The sequence below is a fragment of the Clytia hemisphaerica genome, unplaced genomic scaffold (genome assembly GCF_902728285.1).
Source record: "Clytia hemisphaerica strain Z4C2 unplaced genomic scaffold, Clytia hemisphaerica genome assembly, whole genome shotgun sequence".
Classification (NCBI taxonomy): Eukaryota; Metazoa; Cnidaria; class Hydrozoa; order Leptothecata; family Clytiidae; genus Clytia; species Clytia hemisphaerica.
Window position 1 is genome coordinate 342,680 of NW_027103726.1, and position 21,461 is coordinate 364,140.

The 21,461-nt window shown below is 36.2% G+C and overlaps 1 protein-coding gene across 1 annotated transcript in view; it reads right to left on the reverse strand.

Annotated features, from left to right (window-relative positions):
- The window catches only part of LOC136804657 (polycystin-1-like protein 2), a 35,308-nt gene that overhangs the window by 6,187 nt on the left and 7,660 nt on the right, over nt 1-21,461 (reverse strand). Inside the window, exons 6-18 of the mRNA XM_067061261.1 lie at nt 20,910-21,174; nt 20,174-20,372; nt 18,847-18,973; nt 18,094-18,219; nt 16,843-17,007; nt 15,800-16,034; nt 15,070-15,253; nt 14,316-14,576; nt 13,808-13,898; nt 13,401-13,522; nt 12,194-12,402; nt 3,256-3,338; nt 310-564 (exon numbers count right to left, since the gene is read on the reverse strand). Of these exons, the coding sequence (XP_066917362.1) occupies nt 310-564; nt 3,256-3,338; nt 12,194-12,402; nt 13,401-13,522; nt 13,808-13,898; nt 14,316-14,576; nt 15,070-15,253; nt 15,800-16,034; nt 16,843-17,007; nt 18,094-18,219; nt 18,847-18,973; nt 20,174-20,372; nt 20,910-21,174 (2,322 nt within the window). The remainder of the gene's footprint in view (nt 1-309; nt 565-3,255; nt 3,339-12,193; nt 12,403-13,400; nt 13,523-13,807; nt 13,899-14,315; nt 14,577-15,069; nt 15,254-15,799; nt 16,035-16,842; nt 17,008-18,093; nt 18,220-18,846; nt 18,974-20,173; nt 20,373-20,909; nt 21,175-21,461) is intronic.

Genomic DNA, 21,461 nt, shown 5'->3' on the forward strand with positions numbered 1-21,461 from the left:
ACACATTTTTATGTCATTCTCTACCTTCACTTGAATCTTCCTTGTTTAATCAACTAAAATTTTACGATCCTTAAGAACCCTACAGATAGTTTTATTAAAATTCTTTGGATATACCGTATACATGGTTAACCTCGATTTCTCCTCTTACTTTCAATATACATGTTTTAAAATTCCATTTTCAAGGGGAATCGGATTTTCATCGAATAAAGGAGCGTATCGAATATCTTTTTAACGGTGACTCTCAATACTATCGAATACTGGAGTGACGAATTAAAGAGCGCCAACTATTGTAGTATAGTAAGGTCTTACTCGGTTCCAGACGACAAATATTCTCCACCGAAGCTTTGTAACTGTTGATGAAAACTTTCGTTGTATACGTTAAAAATGACATCATTATTGGTAGCAGCAATCAATGCAAGCCATGTCATTAAAATTTGTAAAACCAGGTCGTGCGTTCTTTTTCGTCGCTTGTGTTGTGCGCGTGAGGATTTTGCGATAACTGGAAGGATATCTGTGTTAGGTGGGTAGACGTTTGTAAGACTCTTTTGAGCTGGTGATGATGCGCTGTTATGACAGGAAAGATAGCATTATTATTCGAAATTGATCTTACATTTGACGTTTAGAAAAACTACACCTACTGTATTTATAATGCTGACAAAATTATACACCCACTTCTCACAGACCCGTTAAGACTTTTTCAGCCAGTTGGGATAAAAATAACGGATCAAAACTCGATGGGGATTGATATTCCCATATTTTTTATGACTGGGGATTTAAATTCCATTGTATCAAGCCAATAAATTTAGTTGGGATTGAAAAAGATAGCTAAATATTTTGCAGTGAGGATTTTCTTATCTGAATTTTCAGCGGGGACAAAACCCGTATATATTTCCACTGGGGACGATATTCTGGCCAATTTTTCCAGTAAGAAGGGGTTCTTGTGAGTCTGAGAGAAGGGGTGTAATTGACAAACTCAGATTTCTCTTGCTAAAACTCATTCACTATAAAGCTGTATTTATTAATTTCGCATAGCGAAAGTATTACGATAGTCTTTCTATGTATGTATGTATCGAGAAATTTTTTGGGGCGCAAATTATGGCGTGGGCGTTTGGCTGCGGGCGTACTACAGCCAATATTCTAAAGGTGGACTCACTCACAAAGATAAAAAAGTGATAAAAAACAGGGCTTTTCTAAATAAATAAAATACGCTAGTGCAAGAAGTGTAACCAAGCCTTTGTAAACATTCATCGTGAATACTTTTTAATGGCTGCTTGATTGCACAGTTGCACATACTTTTGAAACTTGGAAACTTGCTGCTGCTGTATAAATTTTTATCATGTTTTCTGGTCTTTTGTAGAGTGTTTACTACTAAATATTTTATGTTTGTGTAGTTAGTGAATGCACCAATAAATTGATCATGCTCAGTAAGTAGTACAAAAAGAGTTAATTTTCCACAACAACAACATCATTATACCCTCTCCTTTCTTCCCTTCTTCACCAAAACTACAAACAGCACAGGTATGATCTTTTTTTCCTTTTTTCAACAGATAGTTATGTGTTAATAGTGAAAACAGTTGTGACAAACAGTCAGTTTTAGCAAGTATTTCTTAGAGATCATGTCAATTGAAATTCAGCAATCATTTTTGTATTATCGAAACGACCCTGCCTAACTGCCGTACATTATTGTACGGTGGGTACAGTGGGTGTACAGCAGATTTAAAATTAACCTATTTCCACCGCCGTACAAAGGACATTTAGATCCAGCCCCACCGTACACCACAGCACAATGTACAGCGGTCGTCAGCGGTCCCTCGTTAATGATGACAGTTTTCTATCCGATGAGGTTTGATTGGTGTTCGAGGAGTTTGGTTAGTAAAAGTTCCAGCTTTTCCTCCCCGATGGGATGATAGATATTGGCTCTTTAAGCTTTAGCGTGGGCGTCTGCTAATAAGCCGTTGGAATGTAAAAAGAATGGACAACAAGGTAATAAATCAAACTAATCGAGCTTCAATCAAACTTCACCGATCTTGATACACCTTTTGCTAATTAGGAATTTCATTTTGAATCATTGTACCATTGTTTGTATAAGATTCCCATTTCCGCACTAAGATTCTTGCTACTTTTCTGAAATCTTTCCCCTATATTTTTCACGGGATGAACGGCAAGAGATTTGGGAGGGTTTGTTTAATGAGATGCAGTTTAAAGCAGTTATAAAGGAGTCAAAGTTTAATCTCAAGGAGTATCATTTCTTTTGGCTTGGCTAGTTGGCTAGTTTTTACCCTGCCATTTTCTAGTCCAGAAGCTGGAGCTCAACTACTCAACTGCTTTTTGCGTTTAATGGGCTCTTCCAGAAAATGTCCGTACATGGGGGTGGAGGATATAGTGTCCGGAGGGGGGGGGTAGTGAACAATCTCCCACAATCTACAAAATTTGCCTTGTCCTGGGGGGGGGGGTAAACTTGCTCTCGATGGGGTCAACTGATGCTTGTCCGGGGCGGGGGTTTAGACCTGCTGTCCGGGGGATCAAAAGTCACATGTGTCCAAGGGGGGGGGGGGGTAAAATTTCCAAAAAATGTTGTATCCTTCACCCCCCCCCCGATATTCAATTTTTTTTCTGGAAAAGTCCAATGATTTTGATGGTGGTGGGCCATCATTCATATCAGAAAGCGAAGATAGTATACAACAGATTTTTCTGACTAGCCATTTTTCTCAATTTTAGATAAGTTTATATAAACTTTGCGCAAGTGAAAGAAGTCTTTATCACAAGTTCCTTCAAAACACAAAATGAGGTTTCTGGCATCAAAGAATGAAAAGTTCATTTTTTCTTCTTCATTTTCAAAAAAATTTAAAATTATTTTTCTTAAGTATATTGCAGTTCTCTGAATTATTCTGAATTGAAAGATTTTGTTTACGCTTTATAGAATAGAATTCTTTAGTCGCATTTTTTAAGGTATCTTCTTTTTAATGGATTGAGATTTTTCATAAAAAAACAGGGTATCTATGACCTGTGTGTACAATACATTCTCTATATTTTGTGTAACTCTTCATTCAAAATGCATGATGCTGCAGGAGTCACGTTTCACGCTTCTTCGTCGTTGATGTTCAAGTATTATGCGAAATTTTCGACTTTAAGTCGTCTTGTTCTAGTTACGGTGAGCTGAAATATTTTAAAGGTCGTCTGAAGTAGGCTGAGTGATTTGCAAAGGCTATCAACCACCTTATGCCTGCTTTTAAATATGACATCTCCACTTCTTACCATATTTTGAAGTCTAGGTGATCGATTACATCCAAGTCCAAGGGTTTGATGAACAAAGCTGTCACTGCTGATACCAATATCATCTACAAGACAAGTTTAAATATTCGTAGTTGAAATATTCATGAACGGGAATTTCAATGTCATGACCAGGACAGAGTCTTGACAAAAATCAACACTGACGCGTTTTGATTCGGGCAGTCTCCTCATGTTTCAGAGGTTGGTGCCCGAACCAAAACGCGTCAAATGTCCTTACATTGACTCTCATAGACAAAGAGTCAATTTAAACTCGAACCCAGTCTCATTACGATTTAAAGGTTGATAGGTGTATTATCAGGTGCTAAAATTGGAAACTCTGCCCTGGTCATGATATTGCATAGTACAGGGGGGGGGTACAGCCGCAGGGTACTAACCCATAGCCGGGTGGTGGTGTCTAATTTGAAAATTCAAAAAAGTTAGTACCCGGTACTAATTTTGGGGTGGGGGTGGGTATATCTCCAATTTTAAGTTAGTACCCGGTACCAATTTTAGGGTGGGGTGGGTATCATTTAAATTTTTCTTCAAGTACTCAGGCCCTGAATATGGTACATTTGTTTATTTTTTTGCCTTCAACTTTCAGGATTTTAATGAGAAATAAACCAGCCAAGGCTGGAAGGTCAGCCAATAGAGCTTAGCTAGATAGCTTTAATAAGTGGGTTAACAGATGTAAGAAATGCACTGAAACAGAGTAGACTAAATATGTTGAATAATGTACAAAATGTGAAACATTTCATAACTTGATTTAAAATTATGTAAAACAAGTCTGAGAGCTCCTCCAACCCCCCCCCCCCCCACGAGAAGCTCAAAGTATACTTCTCTTTAGCATTGTCAGTATAGTACGTACGCAAAGATTTTCCAAAATATTTGACACTCACTCCCCCCTTGTACGCAGAGAACAATAGAAATGACTTTGTTTAAACAATAGGGGCCCCCACAATACACGTTTTTTTTTTTATAAGGAACACGTTTATAAGGAACTTGAGGCTGAAAATGGTTCAAAAATTAAGGAATTGTTAAGGAACTGCTCAGGCTGAGAATAAGTGGATTTGAAAATAATGTACCTTATTGGGACTAATTTGACCAAATTTTGATCTTTCAAGGGGCAAAAAGTTCAAAATTTCCTATGTAGTAAGGAACTCGATAAGGAACTTTGAGACTGAAATTCTCCGGCTAGTTCGAAACGCAGGTCACAGGTCACAGGTCAACAGGTCACAGGTCACAGGTCAACAAAGTGCAGACCGGAAAAAAGATAATAAGATCATAACATATACATAACATAACATCAATACATAACGCATTAAATTACAAAAAAGTAATACATGTTATTTAAATATTATAAAATGACAATTGAATAAAATAACAACCTAGTGACACTTACTTACAAAAATAATGACAAAATCATAAAATATGATGCCTAACAAGACAAAAGCACGAAAAATATTTATCATACAAAATGTGATGTGGATGGTGTGAATGGATAAAAAATGGCACCAAACAGAAGCTTGCAAGGTCCCTAAGAGAGTGGTTTTAGAAGGATGGAACTAATTAATTATTCAGTTATTATTTTAATGACTTAATGACAATTTTTGACAAAAATGTTGACAGAATCACAAAGTATCATGTCTTACAAGAGAAAAACACCAAAAATATTTAGCATACCGAATGTGATGATAACAATATGGCTGGATATAAAATTACACCAATCAGAAGCTCGTGAGTTCTCTGAGAAGGTAGTTTTAGAGCGATGCGTTTTATTATATGTAACCATCATATAACATTACAAACATTACAATATGTAATATACCTGTTACACGTATAATATGGTTTTAAATTTTCTGGTCTGTGTTATACACGGCGCAAACTGCGAAAGATCGATAAAAGCACATGGTTAAATTTTGATGTTTGAAATGGTTTTATATGGATGAAATTGCTTGAGAATTATGTTTTTGATAATTCTTTGTGTTTTCCAAACATTTTCCTCTGCAATGACATTGATTAGAGTCAACCTGTCATCACTGACCTGTGACCTGTGACCTGCGACCTGTGACCTGTGACCTGCGTTTCGAACTAGCCGGAAATTCTCTGTAAAAATAAGGAACTCCAGGCTCAGAGCAAAGTTAAGGTTCCTTATAAAAAAAAAAACGTGTAGATGTACGCTTTTGCTGAACCCCCTCTCCCCCCTGTACGTACTATATGGATGGCCCCTCCAGTCTGGGTAAATAAATTTTGTAGTTTAGTAACTGTTAAGTTACACAACATGCACACAACCATCTTGAAGACTTTGCTGGTCGCAAATGATAATCGAAAGCAAAACTTAAAATTCATAACTACGCGGAAGATTATTTTCCCCCTGTTTTGCTTTAACCTCGCTTTTGATTGGTCTATGAATTTGGGCGATTGATTTACCGCCTTGGCGGAATAAACACACAACCATAATAAATAAATTCAACAGGGCAGCGGTTTTTAAACTTCAAAACAATGTTAAATGAAGACCAGATGGATCTGTTTGTTATGACTGTGCAAGTTGTGACGAGAGTGTGCATGTTGTGTAACTTGACGGTATAATTCATTAAATTCTAGAAACCATTTTTTTAATAACTTTCTGCAGTCTGCTTTCTGCAAGTCTGATAAGAGATATGTATAAACCCCAAACTGTTATCGCCATTCATTCCATTCCATCATTCAGTCAAAACGTGCGCCAAGGTTAGAAAAGGTTAGAAAAACACAATCTGCGTCCGGAACTGCGTGAAAAATAGTTTGATCAAATTCAACAAGAACTGTATATATTAATATTAATATAATTGATCAAATTCCAAAGATCATTTGTCATAATTTTGCAAGTCCAATAATAGGAGATGTGATGTCATCATTTGGTTCTCGTCATCTGACCGACCCTGATTTACGGTCAGCATGTAGAGTTGGAGAGTCGGAAAGTTTTTCCGCTGCTTTGCTGGATTTCCACTGTCGAGCTCTGCACGCTCTGTGTTTAAAAGTTTTCAAATCGAAGTAGAGAGCCGCATGCTAATGGAGAGTAAACCCGGGGGGGGGGGTACTAGGATTGATGGGTGTCGGGTATGTGCGTGCCAGACCTCTGGACCCTTACCCTTAGAGAGACTGAATTTTGGTGAAAAGGTGACCCTTAGAGAGACTCAGTGTAGAAAAACCCAACCCTTAGAGAGACTTTTTCACAAAAAAATTCTATAATGGGCCAAAGAAATTCGATTTTTAAAAGAATTTCTCCAATTTTCGAAAAATTTCTCTAATTTTTGAAAAATTTTCTCACTTTTTTTAAAAATGTTCTCACTTTTTTGACTTTTCACTTTTCTTTGACCCGAGTTTGTGAAAAAACCGACCCTTAGAGAGACTGATTTTGACTTTTGTTGTTTTGGTAACCCTTAGAGAGACTTTGGGAGGGTGAAAAACCCTACCCTTAAGGCACGCACATACCCAGCACCCATTTTTGCCTAAGTACCCCCCCCCCGGGGAGTAAACCAAAAACACCAGTTTATCCCACTGTTTCTTAATTTTAAAATTGGGATCAGTCCACACGAATTCCCTTTCAACAAGATGTATAGCTGCTTCTTAACAGAAAAATATTTTCGACTGACCGGCTGAACGACTCCCACTTTTTAAAGTAGAAATGATGGGAACCAAACAGTTTTTTGCGATTCGCCTTTATCACAAACACGTCCAAGTCCAAAAAAGCACGATTGCATCCAGTCTTTATATCAAATTTATACAGTATCTGTACTTTTGTAAACTTTATCAAATCCCAATAACATTATAACACAATCAATTCCCCTAGAGGCAAACAAGAAAAATATGTTTTTATTGCAAAAACTATTAAAAAGCAGCAATAAAAAGTATATATCAGAAAATTCAACATAAACAAAAACTTGAGCAAACGGCTTTAAACCTTCAAAGGATGTAGAAAAAGAATCCCCTTGATGAAAATCATGTGTTTGATTTGCCGAGTTAAAAAAATAAATGACAGAAATTGAAGCTTGCAACAGGTTTACACTGGAAACACTTTGGTACAACACTGACTTATCACATCTGACTATCGCTTGGTCGCCATCTTGAAACTACATTATGATCTGTAAAAACAACACACGCTAAAAGTACCCAAAAAGTTAACCCGATCGGAAGAAAGTTTAGAAATCAAAGTGAGATCGGAAAATCGGATTTTTTTTTTGCCGTCTTATGGAAAATTTTACCTATTTGAATGCTCAGCTTCGGCTGACCAAAAATTTCCTTGTTAAGGCTTACAGTATCTGACAGTATTGAAAAGTTTCCTCCTTCCAATTGAAGGTACTTTCCCTGCTTATCAAGTATGTAGGGAAGTTTGGAGGTTGTTAGTTTCAATAGTTTTCAGAAAAAAAGAACTGTTATGTTTCTAATGGTTTCTATCAATAAAGAATTATTTTATTGAATATTTCCCCGCTATAAGGGGAAATATTAGTTAAAAAGGCATTTCTCCGATCCTTGGCTACTTACGCCCTTTTTGCGCCCTTAAAGGGGGCGGCAATCCGCCACCACATTGCGAAGTTTGTTTTTGTTTTCATTTGCCTTAGTTATTCAGACAAAATCGCACGGATTTACCTTGATGTTACGCGCATGTTTTTGAGTAATCAAGACACGAATAATTCAGATCAAAATACAAGATGGACGAAAATTCACTCTTGGCTTTTTAAAATTTATAACCCTTTTCTGACGAACAAAAAACATACAATTTTCATCTAATTGGCGATCAAAAATTACATGAAATGTGAGGCTAACACTTCAACTGTAATCATCAGTAATTTCAAGAGTTTTTCATCATTGATTACAAAGATATCCATGGATTACCTCTTCCGAATACCAAACCAACCAACTTAAAGATTTCAGAGACATTTGCTTGACATGAAGAAAACGCTACATCCCCATAACTTTGGACATTAAATGATTGGCAAAATGGTATTAACATTCTATTGAGATGTGAAACTGGTTCAAGTTGAAGAATTGATGAGAAAAATGGGCAGTACGAGAAATATTTTTGCTTTGAAATACAAACTCTTATATGGACAATGTCTCTGGAACAAGTTATATGAGATTTGTTTACCGAGTGGCCCCAAAACAAAGTCTTTAATTCTTGGTTCTTACATTCATGAGGTCAGAGGTTTTGTGGATTTTCTAAACTTTTGAAACTTGTGTGATTGTTTTGGTACGTGTTTTGTTTGTTTTCCTGACTAAAGACACTTTTGAATGTGTGATTGTTTTCTCTGACTAGAGATACTGTGAGCGTGTATTTAATAAACATATTGCATCTTGGCTTTTAATGCAGGAATTGTCAGTCGAACCCACTGGGTGAAAACATACGATCTGTAAGGACTGGGGATGACAACAAAGTTGCGTGATTGTGTTTATGAATAGGGCGCCAAATCAGTTTTTGACTTTCTGGCGCACAACAAGATTCTTGTTGTGAAATTTTCCGCGGGAGGACTATTTTCCTCAGATGTATAATTTTCAAGTGCCTTCAGAGGTTTACCGTGCACATAAGAAAATTATGAACAGCTGTTATCAGGTTACCTTCAGCTGAAACAAAATGATAGCTTTTTTCTGAGAAAGGAAGATAATTTTTTGTGCCTTCCACCACATAAGTTTGTTTTGATTTTTTTCCCGTCAAAAGTCACGTGATATTTTTATCTCGATCACTCCGCCTCAACTGGAAATTCCCCTATGCACCCTAAAAGTAATCGAGTTTTAGAAAAACAAAAACAAACCGTGTTATGTGGTGGCGGATTGCCCCTTTAATAACGCCCACACCTCTCCCGATCGATTTGTGCAGTGAGGCGGAACTCTTGTCTATAGTGTAAAACCTTTAGTCAGGATTAATCAATGTGCGATTTTTATTGAGGAAATTTAACTCACCATGTGGTGCATGTTCTGGACTGTTTTGGTTGTCAACTCGACGGAATTGGAAACTTTCTCTCTGGTTATTTTTCAGACAGTCAGACAGCTTTAAAAGTGACTTTTAGGGATCTTTTTCCTAAGGATTTTTGAAATTTTTGGATGCAATATATATATATTTTTTTTCTCCTAAAAGTGCCATACAATGTGCTGGTGATTAAGGAAGCATCGATCACCAACAGTGTGAGTAAACAACAGTGCTTGATCACTAAAGAGGTACACGGCAAAAATATAAACCTTGTCTGCTTGAGCAGATTGATTTACATTCTCGACAAAGAGGTCGATAAAACAAACCTTGTCTGCTTGTTGAGCAGATTGATTATTTACACTCTCGACAAAGAAGTCGATAGAAAAACTATTGTCCGATATTTCGTACACGGCAAAAATATAAACCTTGTCTTCTTGAGCAGATTGATTTACATTCTCGACAAATAAAAGAAGTCGATAGAAAAACTATTGTCCGATATTTCAGGTTGACATATATTCTTGACAAAGAGGTCGATAGAATAAAGCATCTCTTCTTAAAGAAGTCATTGCCAAAAAATGACAAAACGGTCACAATGCAATTGTTTGACCTTTGCCTTTATGATCCCAATAAAAACTGCTGATTTGGCATATCCCATTTGTGCTGGTTTCCTTGATTTTTAACAAACTTAGCTTTACTGTTCTTTTGTTATACATTTTTTAATATACATTATATACATATATATATATATATTAATATACATTTTGTGCTTAATCTGAGGTTTACATTCAGTGTAATTTTTAAAACACATGACTACAATAATATGCAACGTTCCTCACTTTGACATTTTCTTGTTATGAACCCTCGTTACGCTCTTTCTTTATAATAACCATGAAATTTGAGTTAAGCCTAAGCTTGTTCTTATTTTTCTATTGTCTAGAATAATAGACCTATTGTTTCAGTCTAAGCCTGATTGTTCTTATAAAAAAAGAGTGTATGCTGTTAACCCTTTCAGTACCGAGCCCTTTTTTCTATTTTTTTAGCCTACACTCTTTTATAAGCGTATCGTAATGCCCGAAGTTTTTATCATCTTATCCTGGAGATGAGCTTACTTTTTTAAATACAGTAGAGTCTCCATAACTCGAACCTCTATTACTCGAACGTCTCCTTAACTCGAACAAATTCGTTGGCAGCATGAAAATCTCCTAATAAACTCATATAAAAAAACCTCCATATATCGAATGTTCCCCTTTTTTGGCTCCATAACACCAATTTTGTTTTCCTTTCCTGAACTTGAAAAATATAAGCAATCTGATTGGCTAAGAGACAAACCATACTTTATTTTTGAAAATTTTGATTTTTGGGCCTGGGGTCGAGTTTTCATTTTTTTCAAAATCTTAAACTGCTACAATCAGACCTTTAAATGATAAATAATTCGAAAGTTACTGAAGTACGGCGCATTTTTAAGGCTTCACTTTTTCTTGCCTGAGAAAGGTTAGAGATTGAACTCTAGCCCTTCGGGCTTTAAACTCAATGAGTCCATCTGCAAGTGTAAGGGGGAAATATTTAGTCGCATTTAAGTGCGAATCTTGTTCAAATTCATATGGGTACTTTCCCTACTTTCTAAGAGGAGAATTTTATGACCACTAAGTTATACAAATATTGAAATAGCTAATGTAAAGAAAGCTATTGTTCAAAATCAGTATTGTTTTAATTAGTGAGAAGGATAGTTCGTCTTTGATATCTCAAGTTAGAACGAGGTATATGTTTGTCATTGCCTTCTGATGAAAAGAATTACAAGCTGTTGCATCCAAAGTGATACAATCTGTCTTTTAAACAATAAAGCTCTTATCCAAACTGATGATTCTTACAGCCTGGTTTTTGTTAGAGGAATTAGTTAATTTTAGTTTATTGCAGTTTATATTATACCCTATAGCTTATTTTTGTTTATTTTTATTTGTTTGTTTGTTTGTCTGTTTATGGCAATTAAGACGGAGGCAGGTCAACTAAGCAAAGCCAACCAGAGCCAACAATGCAACTTTTTTCTATTTCAACTTCTTTCATAAAATTGACACAGCTTTGAACAATTTGAATAAATCACCCTTCTATTGAAGAAAAACATAAGGAAATCCATCCAATCCAAGCTTTCATACTATTCTTCAATTTTTATCAACTTGATTTTTACTTCTTCTGATAGATATATACTTTTATTGCCGTTATTACAGCTATATAATATTTTACTTTTGCCAAGGAATTTCCTTGTTTTACCTTTTGTAATTAAAAGTTGTGTTTGATTTAAAGAACTCTTAAGCGGATCTGAGTTAAAAACAAAGTATATACAAGTCATAATAACAACAAAGAGCTGCTTTTGCTAGCTTTTGAAAGATTGGGACCATGCTTGGCAAGTTTTAAGGGTGGTGTCTCCTATTTTCCTTGGTAATTTTAAAGCCGGTACCCGGTACTAAAAAGGGGTGGGGGTCCCTTTTTCCTTAAAAAAAAAGTAAGTACCCGGTACTAAAAGGGGGGGTGGGGGTCCCTTTTTCCTTAAGAAAAAGTAAGTACCCGGTACTAAAAAGAGGGTGGTGGTACCTAAGACAATTTTTCTTAAAAATCAGGTTAGTACCCTATGGGTTAGTACCCTGCGGCTGTACCCCCCCCCCTGCATAGTAATATTGCTATCTTGCAATCGAATCAAAGTACTGATGCAATGTAAAGTTCTACCAAAGTTTTGTTGGTAAAAGGCTTCTAGTTAAGTTTTGAGAGATCTTTAAATTTCATTCAATGTGACCTTGAATACTTAAAATTGCTAGAGTGCTACAATCTGCTACAAACTGCTACAATCATTGGATTTCTAAACCTTTGTAAGAAAATTGAAACAGGCTACCCCAAATTTGGGGTAACTCTCGGACGGGGATTTTACATATGATTAGCATCCCCTATACCAAAACATATCGGATGGAACGGGATGTGTGTAGCCTAGTTACTCACCAATAAAGGATAAACAAAGAAGATATCTTCCACAAAACCAAACAGTAATGATTTCAACCATTTCAACGCCTTCTCCCGCCCAAACTGTTGGCCATAGGTCAAAACCACAATGATACAGAAAGTTGAGAGGGAAAAACAACACAGGTAGCCAATGTAAACACACCAGTGAGGAAGTGTCCAATAAACGATAGGGTCGTATTCCATTATATCTGAAAGTTGAGAAAGGAATGGGATCAGTGGTGTTACAAATTAATTAGCATATGGGAGTCAGTCTGATAATGTATATTCATTAGCGAGTTTGTGTATCGGAGGATATCGAGGGCGACGCAAAACAGTCGATAGTTTATGTAAGCCTCTATATCGCCTTTGCTTACCTAAACAAGCAACGGTCGAGCAAAGTGGACGGCAGTTTTGACATGTCAACTTTGCTTTATACCGTCTCCTTCGACTTATTACCGAGTTTATGTATATGTGTTTTTCAGCGACGGAGATGGTAAGGTTCTAATTTGGCTAGATCCCGACCAGCTGAGGACGACGGTAAAATTCCAAATCGCTTCAGTCACTCTACCGTCCTCAAAAATGCAAATACATAAACTCGCTATTAAACTCCGGTTAAAGAGTTTCTAAAAATGTTTTAAAATGTGTTTTTCATTTGTAATTTTGCGTAACACCGATCAATCGCGATAGTCGGGTTTGACTTCCCTATTTGGTTTGCGTTTGCACTTACTAGGATATACTCTTTTAGATTTTATGTTAGATACATTAAGGGAGGCTGACCACGATAAAGATGTTTGCATAATGGTTCGCTATTCAAAAATGACAATTACCGGAGTTTGATTACGGCTGTTTTATTTATTCTATAAACGCTATTGATTCTAACGTCACCTGGAGGTTTGGGTTTAATCTTGCTTGGCTTGGATGACATGAAAATTAGTTTAATTTATCTACTAAATTTGAACAATGTCCTCCGTTCACTCAGGTTTAATGGTTGATAAGCGAGCACCTCACAAAGAAACGGGATTTTTATATTCCGTTTCTTGGTGAGTTCCGCTTTGATGAATTTCGAAAAATAGAAGCCTTTCAAGTGAATTGACGCATATTCAAAAAAGTCGCAAAGTTGAATAGCCGTTATTTCGTTATTCCGTTTGTATTTCTTGGCTTGATGGATGATAGAATCAGGAAATAAAACAAAAAATCATATACATACCTGGTATCGCTAACTCCTTTGCGAGTTGTTCATTTCGTTGAATTTGTTGCGCATGTTTGTTGAAATGGAACACTGTGAAATCTTCCTGACCAATCGTACTGTAATGTGCGCTATGTACTCGCCTGAAATATACAGGAAGAATAGTTTATAAATCTGGTTTGGCAAGTAAAATGTTGAACGGGGCATTTGGTTCGCAGGAGTTTGAACTCTCGTCATTGACATCTGCCAAAAGAGATCAATTAGTTATTGATTGTACTTCTTGTTGACAGTGGTGTGTTGGATGGGGTGTTAGACTGGCATTTTGACTCGCGACATTGACATCGGGCAAAAAAATAATAAAGAGATTTAATCAAACCATTACTGTTCATAGACTACAATCAACTTCCCCACCCAACAATCCAACTTACTCTCTGATGTTCGTGAATCTTGCGTCTTCTAACAAATCGACTGAACTTCCACCTGCTGAATGGGTTCGACGAATCTTCGGTATTGTCTCACCTAGAAAAAAAGAATAAAAAACAATTCATTCCGTCCTGGCAAGAAATTCGGGCTTTGAGATCAATGATCTGGCATCTTCGGGGCTTTAGGATCAATGATCTAGAATTTTCGGGGCTTTGTGATCAATGATCTGGCATCTTCGGGGCTTTGGGATCAATGATCTAGAATTTTCGGGGCTTTGGGATCAATGATCTAGAATTTTCGGGGCTTTGTGATCAATGATCTGGCATCTTCGGGGCTTTGAGATCAATGATCTGGCATCTCCTGGGCTTTGGGATCAATGATCTAGCACTTTCGGGGCTTTGTGATCAACGATCTAGCATCTTCGGGGCTTTGGGATCAATGATTTAGAATTTTCGGGCTTTGGGATCAATGATCTAGCACCTTCGGGGCTTTAAATTCATTACTTGTTCTTACCTCTCAAAGTACAGCAACTGACTGAATGTTTTTCACTCTCATGTTTCGAATAACTCGATTTGGAAGGAGTCATTGGCAATTGTGTGCTTCCGAAATTCTCCACTTTCCATTTCTCAAAGAACTCGTATGTACTTTCCTCCATTCCTTCTTCATTTTGTCCGCTCAAACCGCCAAACGTGCGTGGAAGGAGAAGTGGTGTCTTTGAAGAGGTAGTCGTTGAAGAGAGAGAGAGGTTGCAAGTGTCTACTCCAACATCTTCAGCTGAACGAAAGAAATTATGAAATTATATCCATGGCAAATAGAAAATGACCTAAGATCTTTGGAGGAGCAGTGAGGACTCGATGGGAAGTTTTGAAAGATAAAGAAATGAAAACCGCGTTATGTTGTACTCTGTACCAGAGTGTATCTCACGTTTATCGCTTCGTAGTACACTTTGTGCGCATTGTCTGTTTGATAAAAAAATTCCCGTACGGAGACCTCTGCGATGAAGTTTGATTTATAAATAGTAACACTTCTCTCATCATCTACCCTCTCTCACCAACACTTCATCGCAGCGGTCGGTTTGAAAAATCTCAAATGTGAAAAGACAATGACAATAGACCCTCTAAGGCAATGAATTTTGAAATAAGCCGTAGATACTGGGTTTATGTAGAGACAGCGTCGATTGGAGCTTTATGATAAATTGCCCAAATGTAACTAACAACATCCGGAGATGAATTTGCAATTTCTAGGAAGGGATACCATAACTACTTACCATTAAGGCTGTCTTCCAACAAGTCGTGAATATCACGGCATTTCTTCTTTCGACGAATGAGAGATTGTGTTTCCAGGTTCTCGTCATCATCGCTGTTGTCACGATAAGTCGCATCCATGATATTGATGAAATCGGTGTGTACACGTCGTGGTTTCTTCCACACTTTTAAAAGCTTGTTTGGGATCTAAAATACATAAATTATCGATACATAAATTATACAAGTTTTTTGATTTGAACATTCAAAATGTTTGAAGACTTTAAAGTTTTAAGCCTTAAAATGTTCTTTAAATGTTCTCAGCATTCTCAAAATCATATAATTCATCATACAATCTCATCAATACAAAATATTCTTTGTCTACGAGTTATGATTGCAGACTAGGTTTCACCATAAATATCTACAATCAGCACCGAAATATATTGGCAATTTTGGGTATTTTAACGTTTTTCAGAATTTAAAGGTCGAAACGAGTATTGCAGTTTCAGTATTTCCACTTTGCTTCATTCGATTTTTCGATTTGGGAGGGGTTAAGTGGCTTCCAACATTTTTCAGCTTTTAGATCATGAGATCCTAATGTCTTAAGTCTAATGTTAAAACTCAGAGTTGAAACTCTACTTCCGAACTATACTTCAAAGCACTTAAAAGTCACTTGCGGTTTTAAAGTTTTGAGGGAATTCCCCTTTTTTGCCAAATATTTCGGCGCCGATTGTAGATACAAAGAAAGCTCCATACCTCTTTCTGTCGGCTTTTTCGGAACAGCAACCAAAATAAGAAATTTAGGGGGAAAACCATTAATACAGTTATCAACCCAATGATAATCTCTTGTAATGAAAACCCTTTTATTTGATACGAATAAGAAGAGGAATTAATGTAGGTCTGTTGACCATCATCGAACCACATGGCGTTGACCGCCATCCATGTGAAGAGAAATGTGAACAAGCACGAAAGTCGTTGCTTGCGGTTGAACCTGGATAAAATAGAAACATTTGATTTTCATCTCAGTAAAAAGCGATTATTATAGAAGCTTAAAATCCAAATTTCATTCATTACCATAAGACAGTGACTCCCGCAATCATATTTTCTCAACTTTTAATTATCCGGTGTGCAGAGGGTTGTATAGGCAGTATAATACAGTTGAATCTAGATAAGTAGTTTTCTGAGTAGATAAGTAGAGGTGCCAGTTCCTTTTTTCTTCGGTCTCTTGAACTTCTTTTCCTTTTGAGGAAATTCGGTTAAATAGTAGGCGACTAAGTAGTACCATAGTCATTATAAAAACCCCGGTCTGGAAATGTATTGTTTTAGCTTTTTGTTACAAACAAAACATGAATTGCGATTTGCATACTTTTTGATCACGTTACCAAATCTCCTCTTGGGATTGGTCTATTTTCTAATCACATGATCAAAAAAAGTTTGCAAAATATATCGATTTAGGTACGTACGCTCCATCTTTTAACAATAAAAAGAGACAAACGCTTTCCAGACCAGTGTTTTTATAATGACTATGGTAGTACCATTTTGACCGGTCCCTTGAGAGGACTGCCTGTTGGGATTCAACCGAAAAACTCATTCTTTGTCATGGAAAGTCATGTGACATCTTTTTTCAACCAATAAGATTTAATAATTTCGAGGGTAAAACAAACACTATGGTTTAACTCAATAAAAGATTAAGTTTACTGAAAACACATAATTAATCTTTAGTAAGTGTTCTGTTGTACCCCAGTTCTGACGTTATGCCGTGGCGAAGAATTTTTCATTTGATTTTAATGGAATCTTACCTGCTATACTTCGGTCTTTCGAACAAGGAAAACCACATGTGAAGGTCATTTAAACATCGACCAATCATATCATAGAAAATCACTGAGAATTTATTCAATTCGTGTTTATCAGCAACGTGGAATTTATGCACTGCGTTTCCGTTGTCATGTCTCGGTCCAATCCACCTGTTAAATAAAGATCAGTACAACGAAGTTTCTTTAACTCGAACCTCTATAACTCGAATGTCTTCTTAACTCCAACAAGTTTTCTCGTCCCTTCAGTTATATCCCTTACCCCATATCTCGAAATTTCCTTAACTCGAACAAATCTGTCTTCCCCCGTGAGTGTTCGAGTTATAGAGACTCCACAATAATAAAGATACATTTATCTATTATTAAAGTACAGGGGCTAATATTCAGTGTGCTAATTATCATATACATCTTTCATTAAAAACACTAGATAAGGCTCTTCTGTCTTTCTCAATTTACGGCAAACGAATGAAAAATAATCCGCCATCTATGTAGACCACAGTAGTAGACCACAGTTTGGTACCGGTAATTTGTTTAATCAAATCAGACAAAGGACATTCTTACTCGACATTTTCATTAAATTTGAAAGACCTTGTGAACTTAATTTACTATTTTAGGGGGGGGGGCTAACAGGGATTCTGAAGTTTTAGAAGTATAAGAGCTGTGAAAGGGACTGTGAAGGATGGCCCGTTTATTATGCAGCTCAGAGTAACTCACGAAACGAACGAACGACACGAAAAATTATCTAATTATAGAATATCCCATAAACATTGATCATTCTTTTAACTTTCCAGGATGTTTACAAAGTGTTCGCATATGAATTGAAGTAAAAGTTGCATGGGTCATGAAGCAGACATACTTTCAAGAAATTCAAATTAACCGGTAAGTGCTTTGTCTTTTATTTTTGTCACTAGCCGCTTGTTTATGTGTGTGTGTTTTCTTCGACTGAGACGGTTAGCTTTTGATTTGTCTAGATCCTCACTAACTGAGGTCAATAACGATAAATCAGCAAAATTGTAGATAATGTCGGGGTGGGTCAGCATTCCTCTACAATTAACAGATAGACACCTCCCTGTTCGAGAAACGCCTGTCCAATAGAATTGAATGAATTTGCCCCATCCATATTCATTTAATATTCAAGTTGAGGGGCTATTATTTCAAATAAAACCGAAATTTTGAAAATTCTTAAATATCGAACCTCAGAATTTTCTTACATTAAAAGCAAAAGATTAACACACTCACTCGTTGCAAAAGAAGAAGAATTTTTCACCATCCACCAGATTCTTGATAACCACACGTTCTAAAAACCATTCTGTTGCATTTCCACTGTAATCGTGCCATATCTCGATCTTGTGCAGTTTACCGATACTATGGTCGAAATTTGAATAATGTAAGAATCTCATACACACAATTTTTTACAAGCAACCAGGTTGCCAAGGCTCGATAACTTAAATTAGCCTTTTTGTTTACTATTTCGTAAAGTAAAAGCTTTTTAGATAATCTAATCTATCGCTTACCATTGATAGCCCTTAACCCAATAAGCATAAGTATCGTATATCAGGGGTTGTCAAAGAAAATATTTCAGAAAATGAACTAAAATGCTAAGCAACCGCAGCCCTAACCCAAAAATAGAAGTGCTTATAACAAAATGTGTAACTGTAAATTCATACTTGTGTGGTTTTTGAATACTTTTGAATTATAGGGTCTTAAGAAATGCTTATGTTGCTGCTTGACCATGAGTGAAAAATTCAGTTTTGTATAGTTTTTCAATAATTATTATGGGTGTATGAAAAGCGGTAGGGGTTTGGATAATGCCTAGGTATAGACTGCGAAGACAAAAATTTAAGTTGTTATTTCAGTCTCAGAGTTTGTTGTTCATGTAAGGGGTGGAATTCCCTAGTTAAAACAAAACGTTGTTTCAACGTACATCTAACATCCACAACGTCCAAGTAGAGTTATAGACGTTTGTTTATGTTGCTAACTAGGACGCCTTACCTTTGATCTAGCGATATTCTGAAGATATCCAGAGAATTTCGTTGAAAGCTTTGCGGTGTTTTTAAGACTCGTGTTTTGGTCACACAACTCGTGCCAAACATTTGAATTCCAACTCGAGAAGATGTTCCTATGAGAGGTCAGAAACCAAAAGTTATTTTTTGTTTAAAATATACTTTGCGCTATTTGTTCCCTAAGTTGATTAGGGTTTTGGATTTCCGAAGGACTATTAATCTAGTTCAAAAAGTATATATTCTTATCATTGAGTTTGAAGCCCCAAAGGAGTTAGATAGGAATCTTCAAACTTTCCCCGCTAGAAAAAGTGAAGCCTTAAGCAGAGGAATGTAAAGAGATGGAAAAACAGCTTTTCTGATTACTCAAAGTTTAACGATTACTTCTATTGAAAATTCTATTGTAAAAACGTTGATTAGGTCATTAAATGAAAGTCCAGAAAAGACGGCTCGCCATACAAATTGGACGGTTTCTACATGTTTTTACGATAAAAATGAAAATTTGTTTTTCCTTTTTCGCCGATTACTAGTTCAATTTTTAAGAATAAGGAGCAATATTTTTACCAACGTATAGCAAAAGAAATTCTTAACGCAATGATATTAAATTGATTCTTGTAAAACTGTCAGAAATCGAGTAAAATCAAGATAAAGTTATAATTTTCTCGAGCTCTAGCTCTCCTTATAATGGTGCGGTCATGATGCGGTTATATCAGTAGAATCGCTAGGAAATTTTGAGCAAGAAGAGATAGGCACCTTTTTGTATAAGAGAGGTGTACCCAAAATATAAGCCCTAAAAGTTTGCGCATAATTAGGCTTGAAACAAAAGAATTTTGTCACAACACGCTAATTATGCAGATTTTTTAAAGCGACAACAAAAGAAACCTATTAACTCGACATAAACTCCCTTAAGGGCAAGAGACCTGGTATATGACGAGCCGTTTTTCCATTGTTTTCAAGAAGCTGTTTTTCCATCTCTTTACATTCCTCTGCCTTAAGTTTGCCCGCATTTATAAATTTTGTTTTAAAAACACACAAGGATCACCTGATTAGGATGGGAAATAAGTGGCTTCATTTCCCATCCAAAAGTTTCAGATCTAGCCCCTTCAGGGCTTTGAAATCAATGTTTCTTAGAAAACGAGAATATTCCAATCACAGTTGTTTCAATCGAATTGAATCATAGTTTTCTAATTGTTGGCTTTATTATTCAGTCGAACTAAAGTTTTTAAACCTCTTTCAATGCTAAGTTGCTCTGTTAAGTTGTTTTTTTCAGTTGTCACCCACACTCAGATTTTGAATTAAACTATCTATCAAACGCTAACCTGAATATGGGTACATTCCAGTTTTGATTCGAATCTCATAATGGTAAAAACTTTCTTCGGAGCCAATGAACGTTATCACGTGATCTTTCTGCGATTCTTGATTGTCTTTACGGCGCGCCATAAACAACAAAATCAAATAAAGCGCCAAAGCTACCAGAATTGTTACCAATGCTATTGGGTTTTCTTCGAAATCGATTTCCTGAAATAATAAAGTATGTAAGAAGAAATGTTTTTCATTTCATAAAAAGTGTTCCACAAGCCAACCCATAAATTTGTTAGCAAAGATTAGAGTAAGGTCACGGTGCACCAATTAGAACGCCAATAGACTGAAGTCGTTTATAATTTGTGTAATACAGTAATAAGGGTATTATATTATGATAATACAATAACTTTTACGGGAAAATATCAATTAGACTACAACGCCTTTTTCACCAACGACGCCAATGAAATAACTGCCCAGATCTAAGCTACAGGCTTTTTTATAAGCATATATTTTTTTTGGAAATAGGCTCAGTTATGCTTAAGCTATACTTTGGAATTATGATCAAATTATGCTTTTGATATGCTATAAGAAAAGTGAACTTTCCAAAATACACGACCCCTTACTAATGACCAATAAGCAAAGCTCACTTATATGCTAATGATATACTTATTTTTTCACCAAATCATTGTCTTATTATACTTATAAACATTATGCTTATAAAAAGAAAACCTGTAATGACTAACATAATCTTACCCTGAGTACAGTGAAGTCTAGTTCATTTGGTACGACCCTTAAGCCTGCCCCGAATGACGTCAAATGATTACATAAACAAATGACGTCACCAGTTATGACGTCATTTGATGACATGTTTGCAACCCGACATCCGGTACCGTCCCATTTCAATGACGTCACGTTCCAGAAATGACATTTTGTGATGACGAAATTAAACTCCACTTCGATTTCCGATGCTGAGTCATGGTGCACACCGAAATAAAAATTCTCGTAGTTCGAAAAATCACTAAAAAAGATATTAAATATCTTTACTCAGGGAAATTTTATACCAAGTTGCATTGTCCTGATTAAGGTTGAAATTCTTTCTTTAGCCTTAAAAGTCTAACAAAACAGTCTCTTATTTCGAAGAAAATGATAGATATCTTTTGAAGTTCGAATTAGAGAGAGAGTAAACTGTATTCATGATATTCATAATGTAATGTTTTATACGGAATTACCTTAAATCCCGGGGGGGGGGGGGTACTTAGGCAAAAATAGGTGCTGGGTATGTGCGGACGGTAAGGGTCGGGTTTT